The sequence below is a fragment of the Phoca vitulina genome, unplaced genomic scaffold (assembly GCF_004348235.1).
Source record: "Phoca vitulina isolate PV1807 unplaced genomic scaffold, GSC_HSeal_1.0 scaffold6, whole genome shotgun sequence".
NCBI classification, from domain to species: domain Eukaryota; kingdom Metazoa; phylum Chordata; class Mammalia; order Carnivora; family Phocidae; genus Phoca; species Phoca vitulina.
In genome coordinates, this window is record NW_022589709.1 from 3085444 (window position 1) to 3110153 (window position 24710).

Sequence of the window (24710 nt, forward strand, 5' to 3'; positions counted from 1 at the left end):
ATGGACACACACACACACACACACACACACACACACACACACCTAAATCCAAGCAATACTTGTATCAGTCAAAATGAGACTTTAAAACAAAAATGGTAACAAAAGACAAAGAAGGACACTACATAATGATAAAGGGACCAATACAATGAGAGGATATAACAATTGTAAATATCTATGCAACCAACATTGGAGCACCTAAATACATAAAGCAGATAGTAACAGACATAAAGGGAGAGATTGATAGTAATACAATAATAGTAGGTGACTTGAATACCCCACTTGTATCAGTGGATAGATCATCCAGACAGAAAATCAATAAGGAAACAGAACCCAACTTTGAACCTAGTCCTTTTCAACCTTTTGTCCAATTCACCACCATTTGCTACCTCTTTCTAAAAGATAAGGTATAATGCAGTATTTTGCAGCTGGTTCCATAGCTGAATTAAACTCTGTTCTCAATGGAAGCCTAATTGTAGGCACTTGTGAAAGGCTTCTGCTCCACAAAAGCTTTCCCCTAACTAGCCCTGGAGCCTGATAGTTAACAGTAGAATCTATCCCATTGGGTGACATCCCCTGGGATCCATTCTCGAAGTACAAGGACCCTTAGAATTGAGTAACATGTAACATCATTATAAATCATAACCATCATGTGACCATAATATAAATTAATTACCAAGGAAATAAACTTAGCAAATGTCCAAGGAAATGAGACATGAAGCCAGTAAGATGATGGGGTTGTAAAGAAGAGATAGTTATAGAGCAGAGTCAGGAATGTCCTACAGGGGTGTCACTGTGGGACTGTTGATAAATATAAGGGACCTAGAGGAACCAGATGTAGGAAAGAAAGGTGCCACTAAAGGTATATATCACCATCCAGGCCAGGCAATGGATTGGCACAAAACAGAGAGAACGGGCGCATGTAGTCGGTTTCCATACTGCATTCCCCACCCCAGCTACAAGGCTGCTGTTTGTCAAAAGGTCACTGAGATATAAGACACCAAGGCTCAATGAGTAAAAATCAGTGACCCCATCAAGAGACAATTCACAGGGCATGTTCTCCCAGGAATCTGCTCCGAATGTCTCTCTGAGGCCCAGAGGGCCAAGAAATAGCTTCTGGATATACAGGGGGTTAGTTTACAAAGCTAATGGATCTTATCTAGTAGTGGATTTCCATAAGCAACCTGGACAAAAATACTGTCTGCTCTCTTCTTTAAATAGAATATGCTTTTTTTCCCCACAGAAAAAGCGCACATTGAAGGGCTCCATTGAACTCTCCCGAATCAAATGTGTCGAGATTGTGAAAAGTGACATTAGTATCCCATGCCACTATAAATATCCATTTCAGGTAAGTCCACTACACCTGAGGGAACTAGTTGCCCATTCCTGGGACAATGGTTGAAATCCTCAGTCATTGTATTAGAAGGTGGGACAGGGACGACTCTGATCTATAGTTAGATAGCAACAAAGCCCACAACAAAGCTGCTGTGTTCTTTCATTCATTCATTCATTCATTCATTCATTCATTCTATTCAACAAAGCATAAAATCTTGAAAAAGTTTTCATTCCTCATTTCCCTTACTCTCATGTCTTCCCTACCTCAACAAAAATCCCAATTCTCTGCTCCTAGAGGAAGGAAAAAAAACCTATCAATGGCCCCAAACCTAATATTCTTTAAGTACAATTTACTCATGTTTTGAGGCAACAGATTGTAGTACTTGATTACAAATTGTTTGGAAGTTTTGGGACAAAAAGACTCAAATTTTATAATCTCAGAACTAGCTAGAGTTGTGTTATCCAATACAGTAGCCACTAGCCACATGTGGATGTTTAATGTTTAAACTAAACAATATTAAAAATTTCTGAGTCACACTAAGCCACACTGAATGAATGAACATTTCACATGTTCAATAGCTGTGTGTTGGACAGAACAGATAATAAAACATTTCCACCATTGCAGAAAGTCCTACTGGACAGAGCTGGTGGAGGTTATCATTTGTCTTTAGGTCATGACATTGTCCAAATCTTGTCCTCACTCTTGGCATCTATGACTCTGAAGCAGTGGATATCTTCTTGTACCTTCTAGGGTACTGTTCCTCTTCGCCAATTTGAGAGGTAAATATTCCATTTTTAATGTGACACAGAAAAGGACTCTTTTCTTACTAGAAAGTTGACCTCCATGAGTTGAAACTTTTAGTAATGAAAGTAAAATGAATAACATGTATTTTCCTGTCATTAAAATTCCAATTAGGGGCGCCTGAGTGGCTCAGTCGGTTAAGCGTCTGCATTCGGCTCAGGTCATGATCCCAGGGCCCTGGGATCGAGCCCCGCATCAGGCTCACTGCTCAGCGGAGAGCCTGCTTCTCCCTCTCCCTCTGCCTGCCACTCTGACTATCTGTGCTCTCTCTATATCTCTGTCAAATAAATAAATAAAATCTTTAAAAAAAAAAATTCCAATTAAAAATGAGTACATTAGGGGACGCTGGGTGGCTCAGTTGGTTAAATGTCTGCCTTTGGCTCAGGTCATGATCTCGGGGTCCTAGGGTAGAGCCCCACGTTGGGCTCCCTGCTCAGTGGGGAGTCTGCTTGTCCCTCTCCCTCTGCCCACCCCCGCCCCCGCTCATGCTCACTCTCTTGCGTGCTCTCTCTCTCTCAAATAAATAAATAAAATCTTAAAAAAAAAAAAGAGTACATTAAAAGGGAACCTGGGTGGCTCAGTTGGTTAAGCATTCGACTCTTGATCTCAGCTCAGGTCTCGATCTCAGGGTTGTAAGTTCAAGCCCTGCACTGGGCTCCACACTGGGCATGGAGCCTACTTAAAAACAAACAAAAAAAACAAACAAAAAAACAGAGTACATGAAAAAAACTGGTAAAATTCAAAGAAGATCTGTACTTTAGTTAGTAGTGTTGGACCAATGCCAATTTCCTGGTTTTGAAACGGTACTATGGTTATGTAATAAGATGTTATCATTAAGGAGAGGTGGGTGAAAAGAACACAGGAACTCTGTTATGGAACCACTGGGGTGTCTTATATTATTTCAAAATAAGTTTTTAAAATCTCAATTACACATTTTTCATCTAATTTTTTACTCTTTCATATGCCAGAAAGATTTTTTTAATCACTTAAAAGTTAATATGAGAAATAAATATGCTGTCACATGGAGAGGTTTTTGTCCCGCTGTTTTAATTTAACAATGGCTTACTAATAACATGGAATCTCAGACAAATAGTCTGAGCTGTGGAAATACACCCTGTGTCTGCAGAGCATTCAAATATCTGGATAAAAAGGACACTGATCTCCTAATCACCCAGATGTTTGCCTTTAAGTAATAAACACCTGAGGCCCCACTCTCGGCTCCCTACGCTAGATGGGCCTGCTCTCAGTCATCCACCTCTGGGCACATGGCTCACCTTGGACTCTGTGTGTATCTCCAGGTTGTGCATGACAACTACCTCCTGTATGTGTTTGCTCCAGACCGTGAGAGCCGGCAGCGCTGGGTTCTGGCCCTTAAAGAAGGTAATGACTCTCCTTGCCAATGGCTCCCTGAGATCCCTTGATCCTCTAGTGGGCTTGGGGTTCACAGTAAGATAAAGGGCAGCAGGTGGTCAAATACTTCTTGCTTTTGGTGGTCGTGTTGGATTCCAGCTTTTCACACTGGGCCCAAGAGGCAACAATCAGTACAGTGTAAGGTCAGCCAAATCCAGCCTACCACCTGTTTTCATAAGGCTCTGAGCTAAGGATTGTCTTTGTATTTTTAAATGGTCCCATTTTAAAGGATTAGAGAAGTACCTCCATAACATATCGATTTTGCCTGCTGGTGAGCAAAACCTAAAATATTTACTATCTGGCCCTTTCAGAAAAAGTTTGCCCACTCCTGGTCTAGTGTGAAGAATAAGAGGATGGGCCCTCGAGTTAGATGACCTGAGTTTGAATCTTGACTCTGCTACTGACTAGCCGTGTGTGCGAGGGCAACGTCCTCAGCTGCTCTGTGCTTCAGTTTCCCCATCTATAAAAAAGGAAAGAAGGAGGGAACGATAATAATAGTACCTGCCTCCAGGACTGCTGCGAGGAAAGCCCTTAGAACTAGCCTGGCCCAGAGTCGGCACCCGATAAATGTTAGCTAGCTTTAAAGGTTTTCAGATCAGCAGGAAGGGTATTTCTTAGGCTTGCCTCCCTGACAGCATCATTAGAAGCAGCACAGTGTTTGGGTATACGTGAGAGGTGCAGCCAGGCTGCTAAGGTGAAAATCCCAGCTCTGCCAATTATTAGTCTGTGACCTGGGGCAAGTTCCTCGACCTTCCAGGGTCTCCATTTCCTCAGCTATAAATTCTGACTAATAACAATCGGTCACACGGTTATTGTGAGAATTAAACGTGTTAAGACATGTCAGACACTTAGAACCATACCCAAAGAAAGCACTCAATCGGTGGTACTGTTATTTTGCCCAAAGCCTTGGGTTTACAGAAGAACTGGGTTCAGATATTAATCTGTCTCTAAGTAGCTATAAGGATGAAGAGTAAGCAAATCATTTAGAATCTTGGGAGCCATGATGCCTTTACCTGAAAAATGAGAATAAAAATACAGTTCTTATCTTCTTCCAAGGTCGTTGTCTCAAATGGGGTATGAACGGGCCAATGCTGGGTAAGCTGGAAAATGCTCTCAAGTCATGGAGCTCGGTATCAATGTTAAAGTAAAAAGTTATCAAAAGGGTTCCAACTGTGTCCATTGGCTATTCTCCCTCTGCGTAGGGCTTTACTCACAGGATGTTAGAGCTGGAAGGAACATTTGAGATGGCTTATCTAGATCTCCACTTCTTATACTTCTTTTCTTCAGCAGGAGAACCTTTTTTTTATTTTCCTACCAAAATCTCACTTTAAAGCCACAAATCTAGAACGGATAAAAGCAAAATTCCTGTGGTTGAAGGTGGGAGAGATGAAGGGACCGGAATCCCTCCCACTCAGTCTTCCCAGTGCCCCTTGGGCGCTTTTGTGGGGCCCACTGATCCAGTCTAGGATCAGAGGGTGTGTTGAGGCTCAGATGAGGGTGTTGTCCAACCTAGGGACATACAATTAACGCAAGGCCAGACAAGAACCCAGATCTGGTAATGCCTAAATCCAACATGTACTATTCACTCAAGCTTATGCAGGGTCCAATCTCAGGGAATTGTGAAGTTGGTAGCCCTTGACAGACTGACCTGAAAATAACTCTTCTACTGGTGCTAATCTCTTTCAGAAACAAGGAATAATAACAGTTTGGTGCCCATGTATCATCCTAATTTCTGGTTGGATGGGAGATGGAGGTGCTGTGCTCAGCTGGAGAAGCTTGCAGTGGGCTGTGCCCAGTACGATCCAACAAAGAATGGTAAGAGACTGGGAATTCCCCTTTCTTCTTTGCAAAATGACTGACCTCTCTAATCGTAGGAAGTAAAAGCTCACATCTTCCCATCATCAGGGGTGTCAGGGATTGAATACAAAATTTTGCATTTTTAGAACTTTCAGAAGGAAATCATCTGCCTCTACTACTTGCCTGTTGATGTTTTTCATCTCAAACCTTATGCCTTTGTAGCTCCTTGCTACTAAAAGTGTCATCCTTGGACCTGTACTGTCAACATCACCTGCGAGCTAGTTAGAAACATAAATTCTCCGGCCCCATCCCAGGTCTGCTGCCCTATCAAAATTTGCATTTTAACAAATTTCCTGGAGATTTGTGTGCATGGTAAAGTTTGGGAAGCACGGCCATAACCTTCAAGTTAGAAAATGTAAATGGCATGGTCGACTTAAGTCTTAAGTTGTAGAGACAGACTTAGAGATCCATAACATCATTTATTTATTACAGTGGTGTCACATCACACATATATTTAATTCCACTAGCTCAACTTTATCCTCTTGGAGGGGAAGAAAGCAAAACCAAAAACTGTTTATTGTACTCTGTGGCTTCTCTCTGCCTCCCCTTCAAACTCGCGGTCAATCTCTATAATCTCAGAGAAAAGGAGGTCGTAGCCTAAATGCAAAATGAAAACAAAAGACAGTGTTTCTGGTTCTTGGAGGGCAAAGGCCCCGGAATGCGGGATTGGGGTGCGACCCACTTTTCCCTTCTGTGATTGCTCTGGGACCTGAACCTTCAATGAAGTGCAACTTCACTTGCATGCACTTTTACACATGGTGAGCTCCCATTCCCCACAGTCGTCTGGGGGAGATGGTGTGAGGTCACAGAAACAGGAAACCTTGAGCAGTTGGGTATGCTCAAGGTCACACAGTGAGGAAGTGCTCTGCAAAGCCATTGTTGAATAGGAATGATGGATCCTGTGAATTGTTTTGCTTCCATTCCCCTCTCCTCTCAACCTCTCTTACCCTAGCCACATTTTCTCATCTGTCAGTTTCTTTTTTGCACTAAAACAGAATACCTCACATTGACAACCCAAGGCGGATGTGCTAAATATAACACATGGCTGGGTTTTCCATGGCTTCCTGAGTCACAGCCCCTCTTAGTACCACTTTAAAAACTATCACTTCTCACCCTCCACCTTGGGAGAGAAAGTTTAAGGTTACCAGTCCCCTGGCCCAGAAGAACAATATATACCTGGTTTTAGAAGCGAATGATCTTCTGCATTACCCTATGGACCATAGTCACAAAGGCTAGTATTTCATAAAAAAGAAACAGAAGGTTTTATGTGGGTGAAATCCACCATATTAACAAGATGGCATGGGCTTTCACTGGTGCATGAAAGCCCTTTCCAAAGCTAGAGGTCTGCTCTCCAAATTCCTGCCAGCACCTTTGTTGTGGGCCCTTGGACCAGTCACTTGGCCATCAAGGGCCCTAATGTCTTCATCACTCCAATGTTAGGGGAACTTTTAGGGGTCCTACGATGAAACAATCTCCAAGCCCCTTTCCAGTTCTGGAATTCCTTGAGTCTGTGTTTCCATTTTGCAGTTTTCACCATGCATGTTGCAGCTGACCCTCTTCAGGGTGCATAGTACTTCCCTCCACTGAATGCTAGACACATGACTGAAGGTGATGAGCATCTGAATGACTCACCATCATGGCACTTGGAGATGGCTGCTCATGCTGAACTGCTCACCCCATGAACCCAGGGCCTAACTGGGTTAATACAGTCAGTCTCTTAGTGGTCCTACATTCATGTTTGCAACAATGGGCTTGTGGAAAGCTCTTAGCACATCTGCTGGCACTTACTGAGCTCTCAACAAATGGTAATTATGCCCACTAGTCTTTCTTATTTGTAGACAGAGGAATCTGAAGCTGAGATACAGCAGTGTGTGTGTGTATGTCTGGAAAGCAGCAGAGGTGGTTGGGTAAAAATGGACCCTGCTCTACCCAACCCACAGCGATACTCATTTCTGCAATCAGAACTGGCTCTGATGTCATACAAACCAACTGCACCCAGAGGGAGAAGAAAGAAGGGAAGAGCAAGGCTAGAGGAAAAGAGATATACGTTGCAGAATGTTCAGGGTTGGAAGGGGCCCAAGGCCACACAGCTCATTCCCAGTGGAGCTGGGGAGAGAATGCCAGTCTCCTGGTACTCTGAGTTGAGTGCTAAATAGGATCCATGCTTCCAGTTACGTTTGTTTGCTTCTTCTCTGTTAATCACAAACCCAAGTCAACACCCCACCCTGCCCTGGCTTAAGGAGTTAGCACACGGGCTGGGTTCCCATGTCACTGTGTTGGTCTCCTCTTACTGCCTTCCTGAGAGATGCTGTCCCGGTCAGGAAGGGATCAACCTCATACGTGAGTCAATCTCATGCAGAGATGAGGAGCTCACCACCTACTTATGGAGCCTATTCCCATATTATCTCTAATTTTTAAATCATTCTTTGAACTGAGCAGAAGCTGATGTGCAGCCTCCCATGCCACACCTACTCCCAGACATTCAACTTTGGTCTATTGATTCCAGGAATGACCTTTTCAGGGCCTCAAAGGAGAAATACCAAGAGACAGAGGAAGAGACAAAAGGAGGGAGAGAAAGAAGAGAGCCGGAAAGAAGGCATAGAGGAGAGGTGAAGAGAGGGAGCTGTGGAGACATAAACAGATAAACAGAGAGAGAGAGAGGTGCTAAGGGTGTTGTTTGGAGGAGGTAGCCAGAACACATAAACAGATAAACAGAGAGAGAGAGAGGTGCTAAGGGTGTTGTTTGGAGGAGGTAGCCAGAACACATGCTCAGAAGCATAAAGGTAACTAAAAGTAGATTCCAGCCCTCCCCAAAAATAACACAATGACCCCTCACCTCACCCACCTCCTCCCAAAGCCCATGGCTACCTCAGGAAGCTGAGTCACTGTTACCCTGAGTCACCAATTCCCACTCCGAGGTTTGGCAGGTGGTAGGTGTGTTTGTGGAGGTCTCCCGGCCCACAGGGAAGGACACAAGCCTAATGCCTCTGAAGCAACTTTTGGATTAGGCTTTAACTGGGAATACAGAATATTGACTTCTAGAAGTTTCTGGTATCTTCTAGAAAATAAAGTGGGGAACCAGTAGCCTAAAAGAGATAAAACACGGGCTCTACAAGGCTGATTTTCGTTTCTCTGTGTCTCATCAGCTTCTTCTGGCCCTTTTCGTCTGTTGTTCACCTAAGGGCCCCTTTTCTCTGAAAAGCCCCCTGGCTGCTCACCTCCGGTTGGGCACATTCGGTTTCATGCTCATTTTCTTTTTCTGTTTTTCTCGTTTCAGCTTCAAAGAAGCCTCTTCCTCCTACTCCTGAAGACAACAGGGTAAGTAAGGGCTCGAGCTCTGGGCACGGTGGACACCCATCACTGCAGCTGCCTGACTGGCATGTCCCCTTTGCACTTTCCCCATCTGCCCAGATTTTTCAGATCCTGGGCAAGTGCAGCAGGTTATAGTAATTCAGTTGAAATGAACACACTGGGTCTCTTGGACCTGAACTGTCTCATGGGTCTGTTTACATAAAAGGACTGCTCAGCTGCTAAGTCCTCAGTTTACTTTATTCATTCAACAAAAACTTATTGATAACAAACTGTGTATCCAGCCACCTGACCACTTTGGGGTATAATGACAGCTATCTATATAAAATAGTGTATTGTGGCACCTGGTTGGCTCAGATGGTTAAGCGTTTGCCTTCAGCTCAGGTTATGATCTCAGAAGCATTGTATAACAATGAAGCATCAGTACGACAATGGGACAAGCCTGGGACAAGTCGGGCTCCCTGCTCAGTGGGGAGTCTGCTTATCCCTCTCCCTCAGCCCACTCATGCTCTCTCTCTCTCTCTCTTTCTCAAATGAATAAATAAAATCTTTAAAAGGATAAGCCTGGGACAAGTCGGGCTCCCTGCTCAGTGGGGAGTCTGCTTGTCCCTCTCCCTCTGCCCACTCATGCTCTCTCTTTCTCTCTTTTTCAAATGAACAAATAATATCTTTTTAAAAAATAAAATAGGGGCGCCTGGGTGGCTCAGTCGTTAAGCGTCTGCCTTCGGCTCAGGTCGTGATCCCAGGGTCCTGGGATCGAGCCCCGCATCGGGCTCCCTGCTCAGCGGGAAGCCTGCTTCTCCTTCTCCCACTCCCCCTGCTTGTGTTCCCTCTCTCACTGTGTCTCTCTCTGTCAAATAAATAAATAAAATCTTTAAAAAAAAAATAAATAAATAAAATAAAATAAAATTGTATATTTACTCCACACCTTACTTTTGATAATATTTTATATTTTTCAAAGTACTTCCACACTTTTACTATTTCAAAGATATACATATATATACATCTTTATATATTAAATATATATATATACATATATATGAATGTACCTCCTTTCCTCATTGTCTGTTCTAGCCACTTCAGAGGGTTATAGTTTTATTCACGTTTTAAAGCTTGGGAAATCAAGTCCCAAGAGAGATTTTGAGTCTTTTCCAAGGCCATGCAACAACTTAGTAGTTAAGCTAGTAGGCAGCAGAGCTTCTGGAGTGGTGGTCTTTAACTCAAGCGGTGGTTCTCAAAGTGTGGTCCCTGGACGAGCAGTATCAGCATCACTTGGGAGCTGGTTAGAAATGCAATGTAAATTCTCAGGCCCCACCCCAGACCTACTGTATTCATAACTCTGGAAGAGGGTCTCAGCAATCTGCATTTTAATAAACCTCTAGGTGATTCTGGAGCACATTGAAGTAGGGAGAAAGACTGATCTAATATACTGACTTATAAGATTTAGGTGGTACCAAGCTATCTCTGGGGAAGTCACCTCTGGCTTGCAGATGGTTTCCCCCATAGTCCCAACTATATAGGGTAGAGGTAGGATCTAGGCTCAGAGTATTATTATACATTATTATTATAAGCAGGTTTCTCACCACATGAATGTCTAATAGGACTTTCAAAAGTTGTACAGGATGTGGGATACTGCCGAGATTTTTTGCATTCTTGGTTCTCTCCCATTAAATGCTAGCAGCACACCTAAACCTTTCTGACGTTCAAAACATCCCCATAGATGTCCAAGATGCTCCCTATGGAAAGCTACCACCATGGTTTGGGAACCTTGCTCTTAGCTTTCTTTTCATAGGGATTGATCAATTAGTTGGGCCTATAATGGGATGAATACCATGATGTCATAGCCCTCCGCAATCTTCAGGTGCCCTTGAATATAAATCCTTCCTCCATTAGCTCTTGGGGTGAAAGCCTCAGTCCCATTGACTCTTATCTGCAGTACTCCAATACACCATCTCATGAGCTCCACCTATATTTAGACTTCAAATCCTAAACTGGGCTCAGCTGGGATGACATACTACATCAGTACAACAAGCTTTTCTTTCTAGATCTCCAGGATTTTTATACCACCAAATGCTTCAATGTGCTCATAGAAACTTTGGCTTCTCAGGGCACCTGGGTGGCTCAGTCATTAAGCGTCTGCCTTCGGCTCAGGTCATGGTCCCAGGGTCCTGGGTTCGAACCCCACATCGGGCACCCTGTTCAGTGGGAAGCCTGCTTCTCCCTCTCCCACTCACCCTGCTTATGTTCCCTCTCTCGCTGTGTCTCTCTCTGTCAAATAAATAAAATCTTTAAAAAAAGAAAAAGAAAAAGAAAGAAACTGGCTTCTCAACACCAAATCTCATCTCCACCAGTAATCTCAATCTCTTCCATATTTACTGTCTCACAAAATCTGCCAAACTGTAGCAAGTGTGCCCTTCCTGAACTTCCACAATTGTTTGCTTTATCATCTCTTCTTCATGTCTTCAACATATCATCCTTAAAAAGGTACTGAGAAGTAGATTTAGGCAAGAGAGCCCCTAAGAGGAAGAAGGAAGTCCATGTGCTATCGTAGAGAGAGCATTAAGATTAATTCAAGGGTTAATCTTAGCCATATCTATTTCCCCATCTGGGCCTCTGTTTCCCCGTTCTAAACAGAAGAATGGATTGAATGATCTCTCAGAGGCATTCCAGCTCCAGGAGTCTATGATCCTACGGATCTGGACAAACCCGCAAGTCAAATCAGAAAAGCATGTACTGAATAACTTAGCAGTGACTGCAGCACTTTCATCGAGAATATGATGCTGCCAGTAGAGAGGCTGCAACATGTGACCAACAGACTTTTATGAAAAGCATGTAGCTGCTTGGAATTCACTGTGGTCAAAATTCAGCACACAGAATGAGAGGGGCAAAGAATTCCAGGTACTGATTGTCTTTGTGTCATATTCAGCACTACAGTCTTAAGTCATAAAGAAAGCCAACTAGAGAAGGCGGGTGGTTTCAGCAAATACCCAATGGATTATAGGAACTGGTGTATTGACCTGGCATAGAACCAGGAGCAAGTTATAATTTAGGGACTTGTTGACCTTGTTCTGCAGTTTACCTCTCCTTCTATGTCATCGCTTGGTTTTGTTTTCTACCTCCTCCAGCGATCACTTCGGGAACATGAAGAAACCATTGTCATTGCCTTGTATGACTACCAAACAAACGATCCACAGGAGCTCATGCTACAACGCAATGAGGAGTACTACCTGCTGGACAGTTCCGAGATTCACTGGTGGAGAGTACAGGACAGGAATGGGTAAGGCATCTTTGTGGTTGCTGTCCCAGGGCTTGAGGGTAGGTGAGAATAGAGAAAACACTGGAATGATTTGTCCTGCCTCCATCAGCATGACCATTGTGCTGAGTTAGGAGAGGAGAGCAGAGGTAAAAGAAAGAGGAAGGCAGAAGTGGTTGAGGGGATCTTTCCACTTCTCAGAAGTGGTGGAGGTGGTCACTTGCTATGCTCGCTCCCCAACAAGCACTCCCAGCCCCCAAGCCCATCTAAAAATTCCCTGGGTTTTTTCACTAACATCCATAGAGTAGGAGATTGGCAGCTTGTTCTACAAGGAAGCACTATTGTTCTTGAGTGTTTAGATGAGACTGAAGGCACATCCCATTGTGAAGTGTCTATTTTCAGTGAAAAGAAAAAGCATGTGGAAATGGTACAGATTAGTGGTTATATTAAGAAGCATCAGGAAGAAGATACTAAAGACTTAGCTACACTACCAGTCTTTGAACTAGCCATCTACATGATTCAGGGAGAAAGTTGAGTTGTGCTAATACCAGTTGCTCACTATGGGAGTTCTGAATGAAAAAAAAAAAAATCTTATGAGCCCTTCTCTGATCTGAAATACAACAAAATTACTTTTGTTAACTTTCAGAATGCTCTGGGATATATATGACTTAGATACTAGTACTTAGTTTTAAGGCATCAGATTCATATTGTTTTATAAGGCTTTAGTTTTTCCTTTTCATATGTCAGAGGTATTTACCCAAGCCCTGGAATATTCTCCAGAATATGATTTCAATGGTTGCATAAATCTAACACAAAAGTATACCACAATTGAGCAATTCCCTTGCTGGGTTCTCAGGTTATTTCCAATATATTGCAGATATTAACAACCCTGCAATGAACATCCTTGTATATTAATATTACAGGTTTATACATTTTTAAAGCATGAGGTTATTACTGATTTAAAAATATAAAAAAGAAAAAGAAAAGACTCCATCACTGCAGTGTTGGATGGCCTAAATCGATGTTTTATTTAAAAAAAATAAAAATCCAACCTCCATTTGTCCCCATATCAATTCCAAAAGTAATCACTATTAACACTTTCTTATGTATCCCAAACAAAAAATTTATACATACACAAATGAATCCTTTTTTTTTCATTCACATAAAGGTGATTCATTCTGCTCTTCACCTTGCTTTTGACCTTTAGTAATATATCTTGGAGATCTTTTCATATCAGCGATACAAATTTATTTTTTAAATAATTGCATAGTTTTGGAAGGTGTGCTTGTATTATAAATATTTGAATGATCTTAAATGGTAGGATATTTAGTTTCCAAATTGTTTGTTTTCTTTGTTATTTTAAACAAAGCCACAATGAAGATCTCATATTGCTCATGCTCATGTTTCTGGGCAATTTTTTGAAAAAAAATTGCAACATATATAGTTTTAAAAATATATTTTTCTTTTGAAAAAATATTTATCTCATATTTCTAACTATGGAACTGTTGAGTCAGAGCATGTCTCAATTTAGGTAGATAATTCCCTCAGAAATGTTGCCAAATTTACATTCCCACTACCCACCAACAGTGTGTGGGAGTGTCAACACTGGGTATCACTAACCTTAAAAAAAAAAAAAAAAGCTAATCTGATGAGTAAAAAAGGAGGCACACAAGTATCTTTAGGGTTAAGGCTTTACTTTTTACATAGATCAAAACTTGTTTTGTCAAAGCGCCTTCTCTTTAAGTAGCCTTATTGACACCACTACAGGGAGAGTGAGGGAGGCGTGTAAAATATGGTGCAATCAAGGACTGTGGTCTAGGAGCCAGTGTTGCTGGCTAGCTAGGAACAGACCCCAAAACACCTCATGTGGAACCTCCCTCTCTAGCTGACTCGTGGAGGCAAGTGAGGCCTATCACATCACCTTCTCTTTGCCTATTATAAGGAGTCCCATATCAGAAACAGACTGCCCGGTTCTACAAACACCAGAAGAACTTATTCAGAAATTCACTCCTCCAGTCAACTGACATTTATTTAGCACACCTAATGTGCCAGGAAATTTCTTCTCCTAGGTTTCACTTCCCCAAATGACAGTTTACCCTTTGTTCAGTGGCCTATGGAAATACTCAGCTCTGCACTTCAAAGGCCATCAAAGAGGACACCCTAGAATCTAATTGGTGTTTCGGGAATTTCCCCAGTGTGCTTTGTAATAATGCAGTATCGTGGAAAGTACACAAGATGGGGCGACAGAAGCCTCAGACTTTAGTATCAGCTGCTCTTGTTGTAGGTCTTTGGAAAAGTCACTTAAACTTTGGGCATCCATTTCCTTATCTATGAAACACAGATGATAATATCAGCTCTGTCTATCTTACAGGGTTGAGGGAATCAATGAGATGCTAAAAGTGAAAGGAGCTTTGTAAATTCTACATCCACATACAAATGAAGAGAATCACCATTTGTGATAATCATATTATCACATAATGTTATGTGGTTGGCATATTAGAACACAGTTATTCTATTTGAAAGTAAAAATTATATTTGACCTAGTACTGGAATTGCAAACATATGGTGTGGCAAAACCAGACAAAATCAAGTGGATTCCAAAAGACAGATATTAAAGAAATAGCAAATTTTAGAATAACTTGACTTCTATCAATTGGCACAGACTGCCTTGAGCACCATATCAGGGATGATTCCGAAGCTGGGTGTTCAGTTCTCCAAAGGAAGCATGTCATGATTAGCAATGTCATTAGCAATGTCAGCCATGGGCACAGGATATGAGACAATCTTCCCATATTTGGCATCCCCATTCTTGATTTCTTTACTCCTCAAAACAATTCTGTAAAATAGATTATGCATTCCTCATTAAGCACCATCACCAGATTGAAAAATGGCCTTATTATATAAAAATTAAAATATGCTTTATGAAGTAAAGAGCAAGAAACTCTCAGGCATCTTTTTATAGATTGGCAGAGTTGGGAGGAATTTTATGTGGAATCTAGTTTAAGGCCCTCATTTTACAGAGAGGGAGCCAGAGGCCCAGAGAGTAAAAGAGACACTGTTTTCACCTTGTAGTATTAAATGCAATAATGAATGTGAACATGCTTTGAAAAATACAAGACCACACACAAATGTAAAGTATTTTGATGTGCTGATTAGTCTCCTTATCCATATGTCTTTGTTTATGCACAATTATGTATTCCTGCTCAAAAGAAGCTCCTACCTCTAAATCCAGCGTGACTCTATTCTTTTTTGTCATGTTTTACCATTTGTGTCTGAAGGAGTTCAACTAACAACAACAACATATTAGGGAGGCCTTGAATTAAAAGCTTATAATGCTGACTGGCAGTATCTTTTGGGACCTGTGGTTGGAAAGTGATTTTTTATATTTTAATTATTTTGGGTTCTTGACTATAAAATGGTAGCACTAAAGTGGAAAAAATACTGATTGTCACACCCCAAAGAAAATGTTTCCTTATAGAAAATAGAGACTGAACATTAATCTTTTTTCCACTAGAGGAAATTTCACAACGAGGAGAGCAACAATGCTTAAATGCTTATTTATTATGGTTCACATTTTAGTGGTGAAATCTATTGCCTTTAACAGATGGCAGATTTTTGTTATTTTTAGCAACTCTTTTATTCTAAAACTTTAAAATGTCTTATCATGAATGCCAAATAATGTAAGACTCCCCCATCTTTAAATGACTTTTAACGGATTGAACCACCTCTAAAATGGAGATGTGAAAATTTGTCCTATAATAGTCTAAACATGAATTTCTCTTTTAACAGGCATGAAGGATATGTACCGAGCAGTTATCTGGTGGAAAAATCTCCAAATAGCCTGGAAACTTATGAGTAAGATATTTTCTTTGTTTTCTAAAAATATGGTACTAAGGTCCTCCTTAGATTAGGAATAAATTATTGGTTGATTATAAAAATACCAGGCATTTTTTTTTTCTTGTGCTTTGATCCCTAAGTAAACAGTAGAGGAACAATTTAAATAGAAGAAGGGGGCCGATATATGTACTCACCTCCCCTTTTATCAAAGAGATGACTCTAAGATATGCACATAGATTGTGGTAAAAGGAAAAGATTCTTCCGGGAATCTTGGTCTTACTTGAGAAGGAAGAAAACAGTATGAACACTGATCAAATACAAACTCACTTAAAACACGCTTTAAGGCAATACTTCCAATACCAAAATAGCAGACAAATAGGTATTAAATATCTGCTTGGCTTGTATTGTTTATTTCAAGTTGTCACTTAGAGAAGAGTCCACATGGATATAATTTTAATGGAACTACTTAATGTTTAATAAAATCCAATTGTAGTGGACAACGTACTCACCATGTACGTATGCTCCCCAGCTCAGCTGCTGGAGGGTCCAGGAACAATAGCCTCATAGCCACCACAACAGCACTGTGTTCACAGATCTTCCTTTCTAAATAGCGCTTCCCACTAAAATAGAGTTCTTGAAGAAACGGCTTGGGGATTCAGAGTCGAGGCAGGGAAAGAACAGGATGAACTTGGAACACTTTGCACCAGAAAGTAAAGAAGTACTGCCCTCCAAAATATTTTAATGATGTGGACTTGTGAAAGGGCAAAGAAGCTTAAAATTGCTCCTTCTGGCCAAATATGTGACAATTTGAGTGTCAAAATAAGTAACGACAGTAATGGACTACAGTCCGTTGAGTAAAATAAGAATCGATAACAAGCAGATAGTTTGATAGGTAAGTAAGTAAATAAATAAATAAACGAGAAAGTTCTTTCTTACCATAGAGTGCCAGCTAATGAATGTAGAAGGATGATCACATTTAAAAATCACCATTTGTAACTCAAAGTATCAACTAATTCAGGCAAGAAACATCAATGATGTCTAAACAGACATCCCAAGCCTCCTGATGTGATGCACCGAGAAGGACACAACATTACTTCTGGATATTCCTGCCCAGACATGCGTAATCTGAGTTTCATCATGAGGAAATAACAGGCAAATCCATATTCTACAAAATAATTGGCCTGTGCTCTTCAAAAATGTTAATATTATAAAAGACACAAAAGGCTGAGAAATTGGTCCACATTGAAGGAGCTTAAGGAGATGAGTGTTGATTAAATGGACTAGTAATCCTGGATTGGATCTTGAGCCATTAAAAAAAAAAACAAGGGCACCTGGGTGGTTCAGTCAGTTAAGCGTCTGGCTCTTAATTTCAGCTCAGGTCATGATTTCAGAGTTGTGAGATCAAGCCGTGTTTTGGGTTCCATGCTGGGCATAGAACCTGCTTAAGATTCTCTTTCTCCCTCTCCTTTTGCCCCTTCCCCCCACCACTCTCTCTCTCCCTCTCTAAAAAAAAAAAAAATGACAAAACACATCATTGGGACAACCGATGAAATTTGAATAAAGTCTGAAATTAGATAATAGTATTGCATCAATGTTAAATTTCCTGATTTTGGTAATTGTACCATTTTTATATAGGTATATAAGTATATATTCTATTTCTTAGAAATACATACTGAAGGGGCTCCTGGGTGGCTCAGCCTTTAAGCGTCTGCCTTCGGCTCAGGTCATGATCCCAGGGTCCTGGGATTGAGCTCCCTCTCCCTCTGCCTGCCGCTCCCCTTGCTTGTTCTCTCTCTCTCTCTCTCTGACAAATAAATAAAATCTTAAAAGAAATACATATTGAAGTACTTAGGAGTAAAAGTCTATTCTCAAATGGTTTGGAAAAAATATATATATATATTCAGAGGGAATGGTAAAGCAAATATGTAAAATGTCAGAAATTAGTTCATCTGGGTCAAGTGTATATGGGAATTCTTTAATAGTATTTTATAACTTTTCTATACATTTGAAATTATTTAAAAACAAAAAATGTTTAAGTCCTCTCCAAATGTAAGATACCAGGGTTGAAGAATATTAGCTAATGAAGACTTCTATTAACTCATTTGGGCTCTTATTAGTTCAAATGTGGTCAAGTTATTTGTTGCTGAAATTCTAATAGACTCTGTAGTGAAGAGCTATCATTTTCTGAAGAGTCTCTCAACCTGAGACTGGCTTTGATCAAGTATGTGTGAGTAGCCCCTCCCTCAGCTAACAGAAGAGTCATCAGTTCCAAGAATACTTGAGCTGCAATGAAACATGTAGGAAATATGCTTAAATAAAATCCTTTCATTTTTTTATAGCCAATGCCTTTAGGGAAAAAAATAGGCATTTATTTCAAATGATCATTAGGCTGGGACGTTTTGTTTTTGCTTTTAATCAGAATCTCGTCATTTATGATAGAGGGAACAAACTCAAAATTCCAGCAGAGTATAAAGCACTAGAGAATGGTGGAGCCTGAGGCAAATAAAAAAGTGTATTCCCCCTCCCGAAGGTATTTTAGTTCATAAACAAAACAAAACAAAACAAAACACTAGACCATATAAGCAAAACAGTCTGTGAGCCCTATTTATTCTACATACTGTCGGTTTGCATTTTCAGATTATGGGATCACAGCTAGAGAATAAAATGACTCACAAGCAAACATCCAGACTTTATATATACTTTTATATACTTATATATATACTTATATATATACTTTATATATATACTTATATATATACTTTATATATATATAAGTATATATATATATATAAAATACCCAATATGATGATTTTTTATCCTTGAACTTAATATTGTCTAGTTTCAGGTGACGTCTGCATAAGAACTCAAAAATGTACCATCTGGGAGCATAATCATGGTTTGGTACATCCATTGATTGGCTTCAGGTCTCCTGTCCTGATTTGGGGGCATAACCTTGGGCGAGTTTCCTCACCAGGCTGGATCTCAGATCCCTTTCCCTTAAAATGAAGGGTCAGACAAGTTGAAGGAGGAACTCTAGCTGGCATTCGCTCCCCATTCCTGAACTCAGGGTAGACGTCACTCTTAGATCGTGACACACTTACCTACTGAGCTCAGGTGCACAGCTTTAGGCAGCTACGACTAATTGACCAGAGCTTGCGCATGAGATGAAGCCTATTTGCCATCCCTCAGCTAGATAAGTTACAAGAGCCCACTGAGGTATAAAGTACCACTCAGTTGCATGATGTTCAAAAGTTCAGGTGGCTCCATTAATTCCCTTATTTGTAGCTACTTTCTAATAGCCACACGAGTTTGATGAGTAGTGTCCCTTCCCCCCCCCCCGGAACTTCTCTGGGGCTTATACTTTCCTAAAACTGATTGTAAGTGATGATCTTTCTAACTCCTCTTATCTAATAAGTAGCCAGGGAAGCCAGGATGTGGCTCAAGTGTTACCAGCAACATTCAAAAACCTCACCTCTAAAAATCACTCATATTCTTCTTACCACTTTTTAGGGTTTTTTTTCACCAGACCCCAAAATTATAAAAATAATATAATCACTTTGCAGAAGATCTTGAAAACCAATCTAAAAGAGGAAAATACTGCAATTGCTTTACAAGCCTAAACTTTCAAATGTGTGCTCAGTTTTTATAGCTGTCCTAGCATCATCCTACTCAAAACCACCCACTGACTTATGAAATGGAGAAGATGAAGGTTTTCTAAAATTTTATTATGGAAAATTTCCAACTTGCACAAAAGTAAGGAGAATAATATAATAAACCTCCATATACCCAAAACCCAGCTTCAAAAATTATTGACACTTTACCAATTCTGATTCCTTTGTTCCCTTCCAATTAAACATTTTATTACCTGGAAATGGTTCGTGCCTTTGTTTTTAAGTTGGAAGCACTGGTACAGACAGAAAAAGACCAGATCATTTTCTAGCATTATCTTTTACAAGTAAATAATAAAAATTTTTTAACTGTCATTGACATATGACTTTTTCCTGCTTTCAGGTGGTACAATAAGAGTATCAGCCGAGACAAAGCTGAAAAACTTCTTTTGGACACAGTAAGTCTCCTTTAACCTACCTTTTGACTTAAAATAAAATGAATTGTGCTCTTTTTTCCAGCCATGCTATCATTTATGCCAATGCAGTAAGCCGGCATACTGGATTACACTGGTTTTCATGTCCAGTGGAAATATTCTGGGGATTTATAGAAACTAGCATATAATAGGATAAGAAACCCAGCGAGGGTTCAAGGCCTTGGTATTGACATGCAACTGTCACAACAGGTATTGTGGCCTTTCTGGCTGCGATGGCTGACCCCGGGGGGCCATGGGGCTAGTTTGCCTTGCCTGCTTCTCACTCAGGGGTGAGTGTGACTTAGATACTACTTGGTTGGGTTGTGTGTCCAGAAGAAATACATCACTTGTTTTAACTTATTTTTCATGCAGCGGTTCTCAACAGCCATGCAGTATAAGTAGCAGGACTGATCTTGCCCAGGGATGTCAGAATAAAGGGAGAGAGGGATGAGAAGAGAGAAAGCAGGGTGCAGTGGGGAAAGTACAGGTCCCAGTCCCTGCTCTCTCACCAACACAGTAGGTGATTTGGGGGATGTTTCTTCTTCCTGGACCTTAGTTTCTCAATGAGTACAGGATGAGCGTTGGATTAAATCAGCAATGACAGTTACCCAATACTCATGCTGTCATCCTTTGCTCCTGATCTTATGTGAGAGAGTTGATCGTGGTCCATGGCTTTGGGATCCTTCTCAACAGGGGGCTGCAGGCAGCCACCATCAGGTGATTGGCACTCAAGGTGAACCCTCTCTGCCTGGACCAGAGGGTCATTTGTTATTCTAGGACACTGCCTCTCAAATATCTGTGTTGATGGATCACATTTTTGTGGTTGGTTTTCAATTTCCAATTTGTCACAGACTTACATTTTATAAAAGAAATAAAAATGAACTACTAGAAAAAATAAAGAAGCAAAGACACAAAAAATTCAAGTTCAATTTTTTTATTAGCTTTAGATTCATTAGACATAAAATTACTCTGACTGCTATGAAAAATTTCTAAATGCCTACTCTCGATTTCTCTTTTTGTTTGGTGATGGACCAGCAACAATTTGCCATCTGGCGCCCACCCACAGACCACACTTTGAGTAGCACTGAAAAATTGCACACTGACAGCTCTTTCAGAGAAACTAAATGTATGGAGTTATGGAGAAAAAGTCTTCCACAGAGCAATCAATGAATTTACCAGCATATATGCCTAGAGCAGTTGTTCTCAGACCTGTTTGCACACTAGAATCCCCTGGGAAACATTTTTAAAAATACCTGTGCCCAAGCCCCACCCCAGATTAATTAAATCAGAATATCTAGTTGGTAGGATCTAGGCATTAGTAATTCAGAGAAAAATCTCTCCAGGTGCACCTAATATTCAGACGATGTTAATGACCTGTACCCAACACTAGCCTCACCGGTGACACCAGTAAACCGTTGGTATGAGTTGATGGAAGCATTAATCTCCCTGTGCCAAAATGTCAACCCTATTCCTGCCATTTCACCATATAACATTTCTCAGTTTGGGTCTGAAGGTTTTCCTATCTTTAAGAATTTTATTTTTTAAAAGATTTTATTTATTTATTTGAGAGAGAGAGAGAGGGGGGGTGGGAGAGAGCAAGCACGAGCAGGGGGAGCAACAGGCAGAGGGAGAGGGAGAAGCAGGAAACTCAGTCCCAGGACCCTGGGATCATGACCTGAGCCGAAGGCAGACGCTTAACTAGCTGAGCAACCCAGACACCCTATCTTTAAGAATTTTAAATTAAATTGCAAATCTTTCCTGCACGGAATGCGGGTGGGGTGACCAACTCATCTTGGTTTGCCTGGGACTGTCCCAGTTTTAAAACTGAGAGTCCTGTGTTCAGGAATCCCCAGCCCACTCAGTCCTGGGCAAACTGGGACAGCTGGTCACCCAACATGGTGGCCACTATTTGCACAGTGGTTAGGAATGAGCCACTGTGGAGGGTTGATGAATATTGTCAAAGAATAATTTAAAGGCATACAGTTAATTATTAGCATGCTATGTACTTTTGTAGAAAGGGAAACTGGTAACAGATTGATTCATTCCATCTAAGGCAAAAATAGAATTTCTAAAAGAGGAAAAGGGGAGGGGAGAAGGAAAACCCACAGTCATACTGGGAGCAGTGAACTCCATCTTCTGCAGGTAAGTTGCCAATTAGCAAGCAGCTAGCATAGAGGACAAGGTGAGATATTCTGCCCTTGGGCAGCTTGTTCTCATCAAAGAGAGCAAGTTCAGTGGTTTATGGATTTCCCAAAAGACGCTGCTTACCAGGGAGGGATGCATCAGAGGCAGCCTGTGTTCTGGCCGCCGTCTCTGTTAGCAGCCGCCTCAGCTACAGTGTGTGTGCACCATTTCCTTCATCACGCTTGCTGGCTAGGAACTCGAGTACCTTACCATTTTGCTGAGCACAGGATGAAGCTCTTAGGGGTACTTGAGACAGGATCTTTGACCTCAGTAAGCTTTAGACTCTACTGGGAAACAAGGCAAACTGGAGAGTTAGAGGATAATCCAAGGTAAACTATGAACGTGAGGCAGGCTTTCAGTGACCTCGGAGCTCAGAGAAGTTTCTAAGGAGTCACATCTCGTGGGAGGAAGAGGAATTGAGCTGAGTCATGACTGGACCCTGGTTTTTCCTTGGTTGCACATCAACTCAGCACTTAATCATTTCCTGTGGTCCCCAGGAGACCATGCATTAGACTCACTGGGAAACTTAAAAATCCAGAATCCCCGTGGGCCCTGCCCCAGACCTAGAATCAGAATCTCCAGAGTTAGTTCCTGGGAATCTGTATTTTTTCAAGTTAAACTTGTGATGCCTGGGCAGCTGGCTCAGCTCCTAGTTCCCCAACCTATGTTATTGGATAACATAGTAAAACCTGACCGATGAGAACTGAGAGGATTGCAAAATTAATTAAAAACTTGAATTATAATGTTTAAATAAGTGCAGTTTTGTTATTTTCAATCACACGTTGGTTGATGAAGTGTTACCCATGGCGCACTTGAAACAGCCCACATGAATGACAAGCTGAAGTGGTTTCCTGTTTTATGGGATTACTTTGGAGACACTTAAATACATTTTGCTTGCTGGGGCAGTTGAAACATTCCTCCCTGCTCATATTCTGAACTACTTTACCAAATCCTCTTTGCCGCCTTAGGTAATATAAGGGCAAACTTCAGTGAGTCCCTGTATTGTCCTCTGCTTGAAACAAAAGCAGAATTGTTTCCTGGGTGTGTTTACAATCTCTTTATCTAACAAGTAGAGGACACTGAAGAGGTGGATTGATGCATTTTTATTAACTAGACCTCCTGATGTACTGTCCCATCCATAGTTCTCCACTAGAATATAAAGGCTTTATCTTCCTGCTACACCTAGAATCCCAAACTGGATTTATGACAAGGCAGTTCCTCAATAAGTAGTTGTTGAGTGAATGAATACATCAAATGCTTCATAAATGTTTTTAAATTAACAACCATGCTTAAAGAGAACCTGGCTGATCATGAGCATCATTGGGGGATCTTTTTAAAAATACAAATACCAAACTCCAGCCCTCACCAGGCGGAAGCTCTGGAGGTGGCACCCAGGTGATTCTGGGATTACCCAAGTTTGGGAACTGCAGAAAAGCATCTCCTGCATCATCCTATCAATTTATCAGATAACACCACCTCTGAGAAGCCTCTCATGCTTTCACTCTCTCTGGCCATGGAATGTGGTGGCCTGGCCTTGGAACCCTAATGGTGCAATGTCATTATTTCTCCAGTGACACTGTTCTCACTCTGCCTCGGGCCTCAGGAGTTTCTCTTCTGTCTTAACCCATTTAGGTAGAGGGTAAATTCCTTGTGAGCAGCTATTCCTTACCTTACAGCATCGCACACGTTGGGTGACCTGAATTTTAGGCAGGAGCCTTACTCCAAGGCATTGGTTTATCATATTTCTATGATTCAAAGATGTCATTAAAGATGCAATGTTGACTTAATAATGGATTTGTTTCAAGAGAAGAAAACAACCAGCTCCTGAATGTGTCAGAGACATTCTCCTGAAGTGTAATGCCACATGACAAGGCTATGAATTATCAGTCTGTCTTTTGTAGTAACCTACCCTGTGTGTTGAGATTACCTTCTGTAAATTCACCTTTAAATCCTATGGGCAGAAAGAAGGAAATATACTCTTAATATGTCAGCATATCTCAGATAAAGGCAGACAGTGGAATTAATACTTCCAACAGATGGTATACCATAGCATGTGACAATAATGGCTAGTGATAGCCCTAACAGTCCTTGTTCTGGTAGATTCCAGGAAATCTTCTATGTGCTTTAATTCTCCCAACAACCTTACATTTTACAGATGAGGAAACTGAAGCTCATACATTTAATCAGGAAATACCTGGAATTCACAGAATTATAGGCTGGTAAAATAAGAATTCCCTTTAAAGAACATCTGTGTTATGGAAGAGTAAACTGAGGCCAAGTTCAGAGTGTGAATCAGTGGCATAGTTCTGGGCTAGAGGAGGGGTGCATACATACACGTACGCACAGGTACATGCACACACACGGTTAATAAGGGAATATATGAGTTAAGTTCTATTCTCCCATCCCCATAATTCCCATCCATATATTTCACCACCTCCATGACTTTTTTTTCCCTATTGTTGCCTCTTTATTTTTCTAGGTAAATTAGTAAAAGGTAAACTGAGACCTTGAAAATGTCTCAAGGAATGGGGGCCACCCTTCTGCTGCATTGTATAAGTCAGTGCCCCTTTGCATGGCGGTGATGTGAGCAAAGACCCTTTAAGCTCCAGTGTTCTTGGTGGTTGTGACTTCCTCTGAGCCCCTTA

At 41.1% G+C, this 24710-nt stretch overlaps 1 protein-coding gene across 1 annotated transcript in view; it reads left to right on the forward strand.

Annotated features, from left to right (window-relative positions):
• ITK (IL2 inducible T cell kinase) overlaps window positions 1-24710 on the forward strand; it is a 61063-nt gene that overhangs the window by 19661 nt on the left and 16692 nt on the right. The window contains exons 2-8 of the mRNA XM_032403459.1: window positions 1241-1345; window positions 3433-3514; window positions 5231-5359; window positions 8679-8719; window positions 11836-11987; window positions 15753-15818; window positions 19812-19866. Of these exons, the coding sequence (XP_032259350.1) occupies window positions 1241-1345; window positions 3433-3514; window positions 5231-5359; window positions 8679-8719; window positions 11836-11987; window positions 15753-15818; window positions 19812-19866 (630 nt within the window). The remainder of the gene's footprint in view (window positions 1-1240; window positions 1346-3432; window positions 3515-5230; window positions 5360-8678; window positions 8720-11835; window positions 11988-15752; window positions 15819-19811; window positions 19867-24710) is intronic.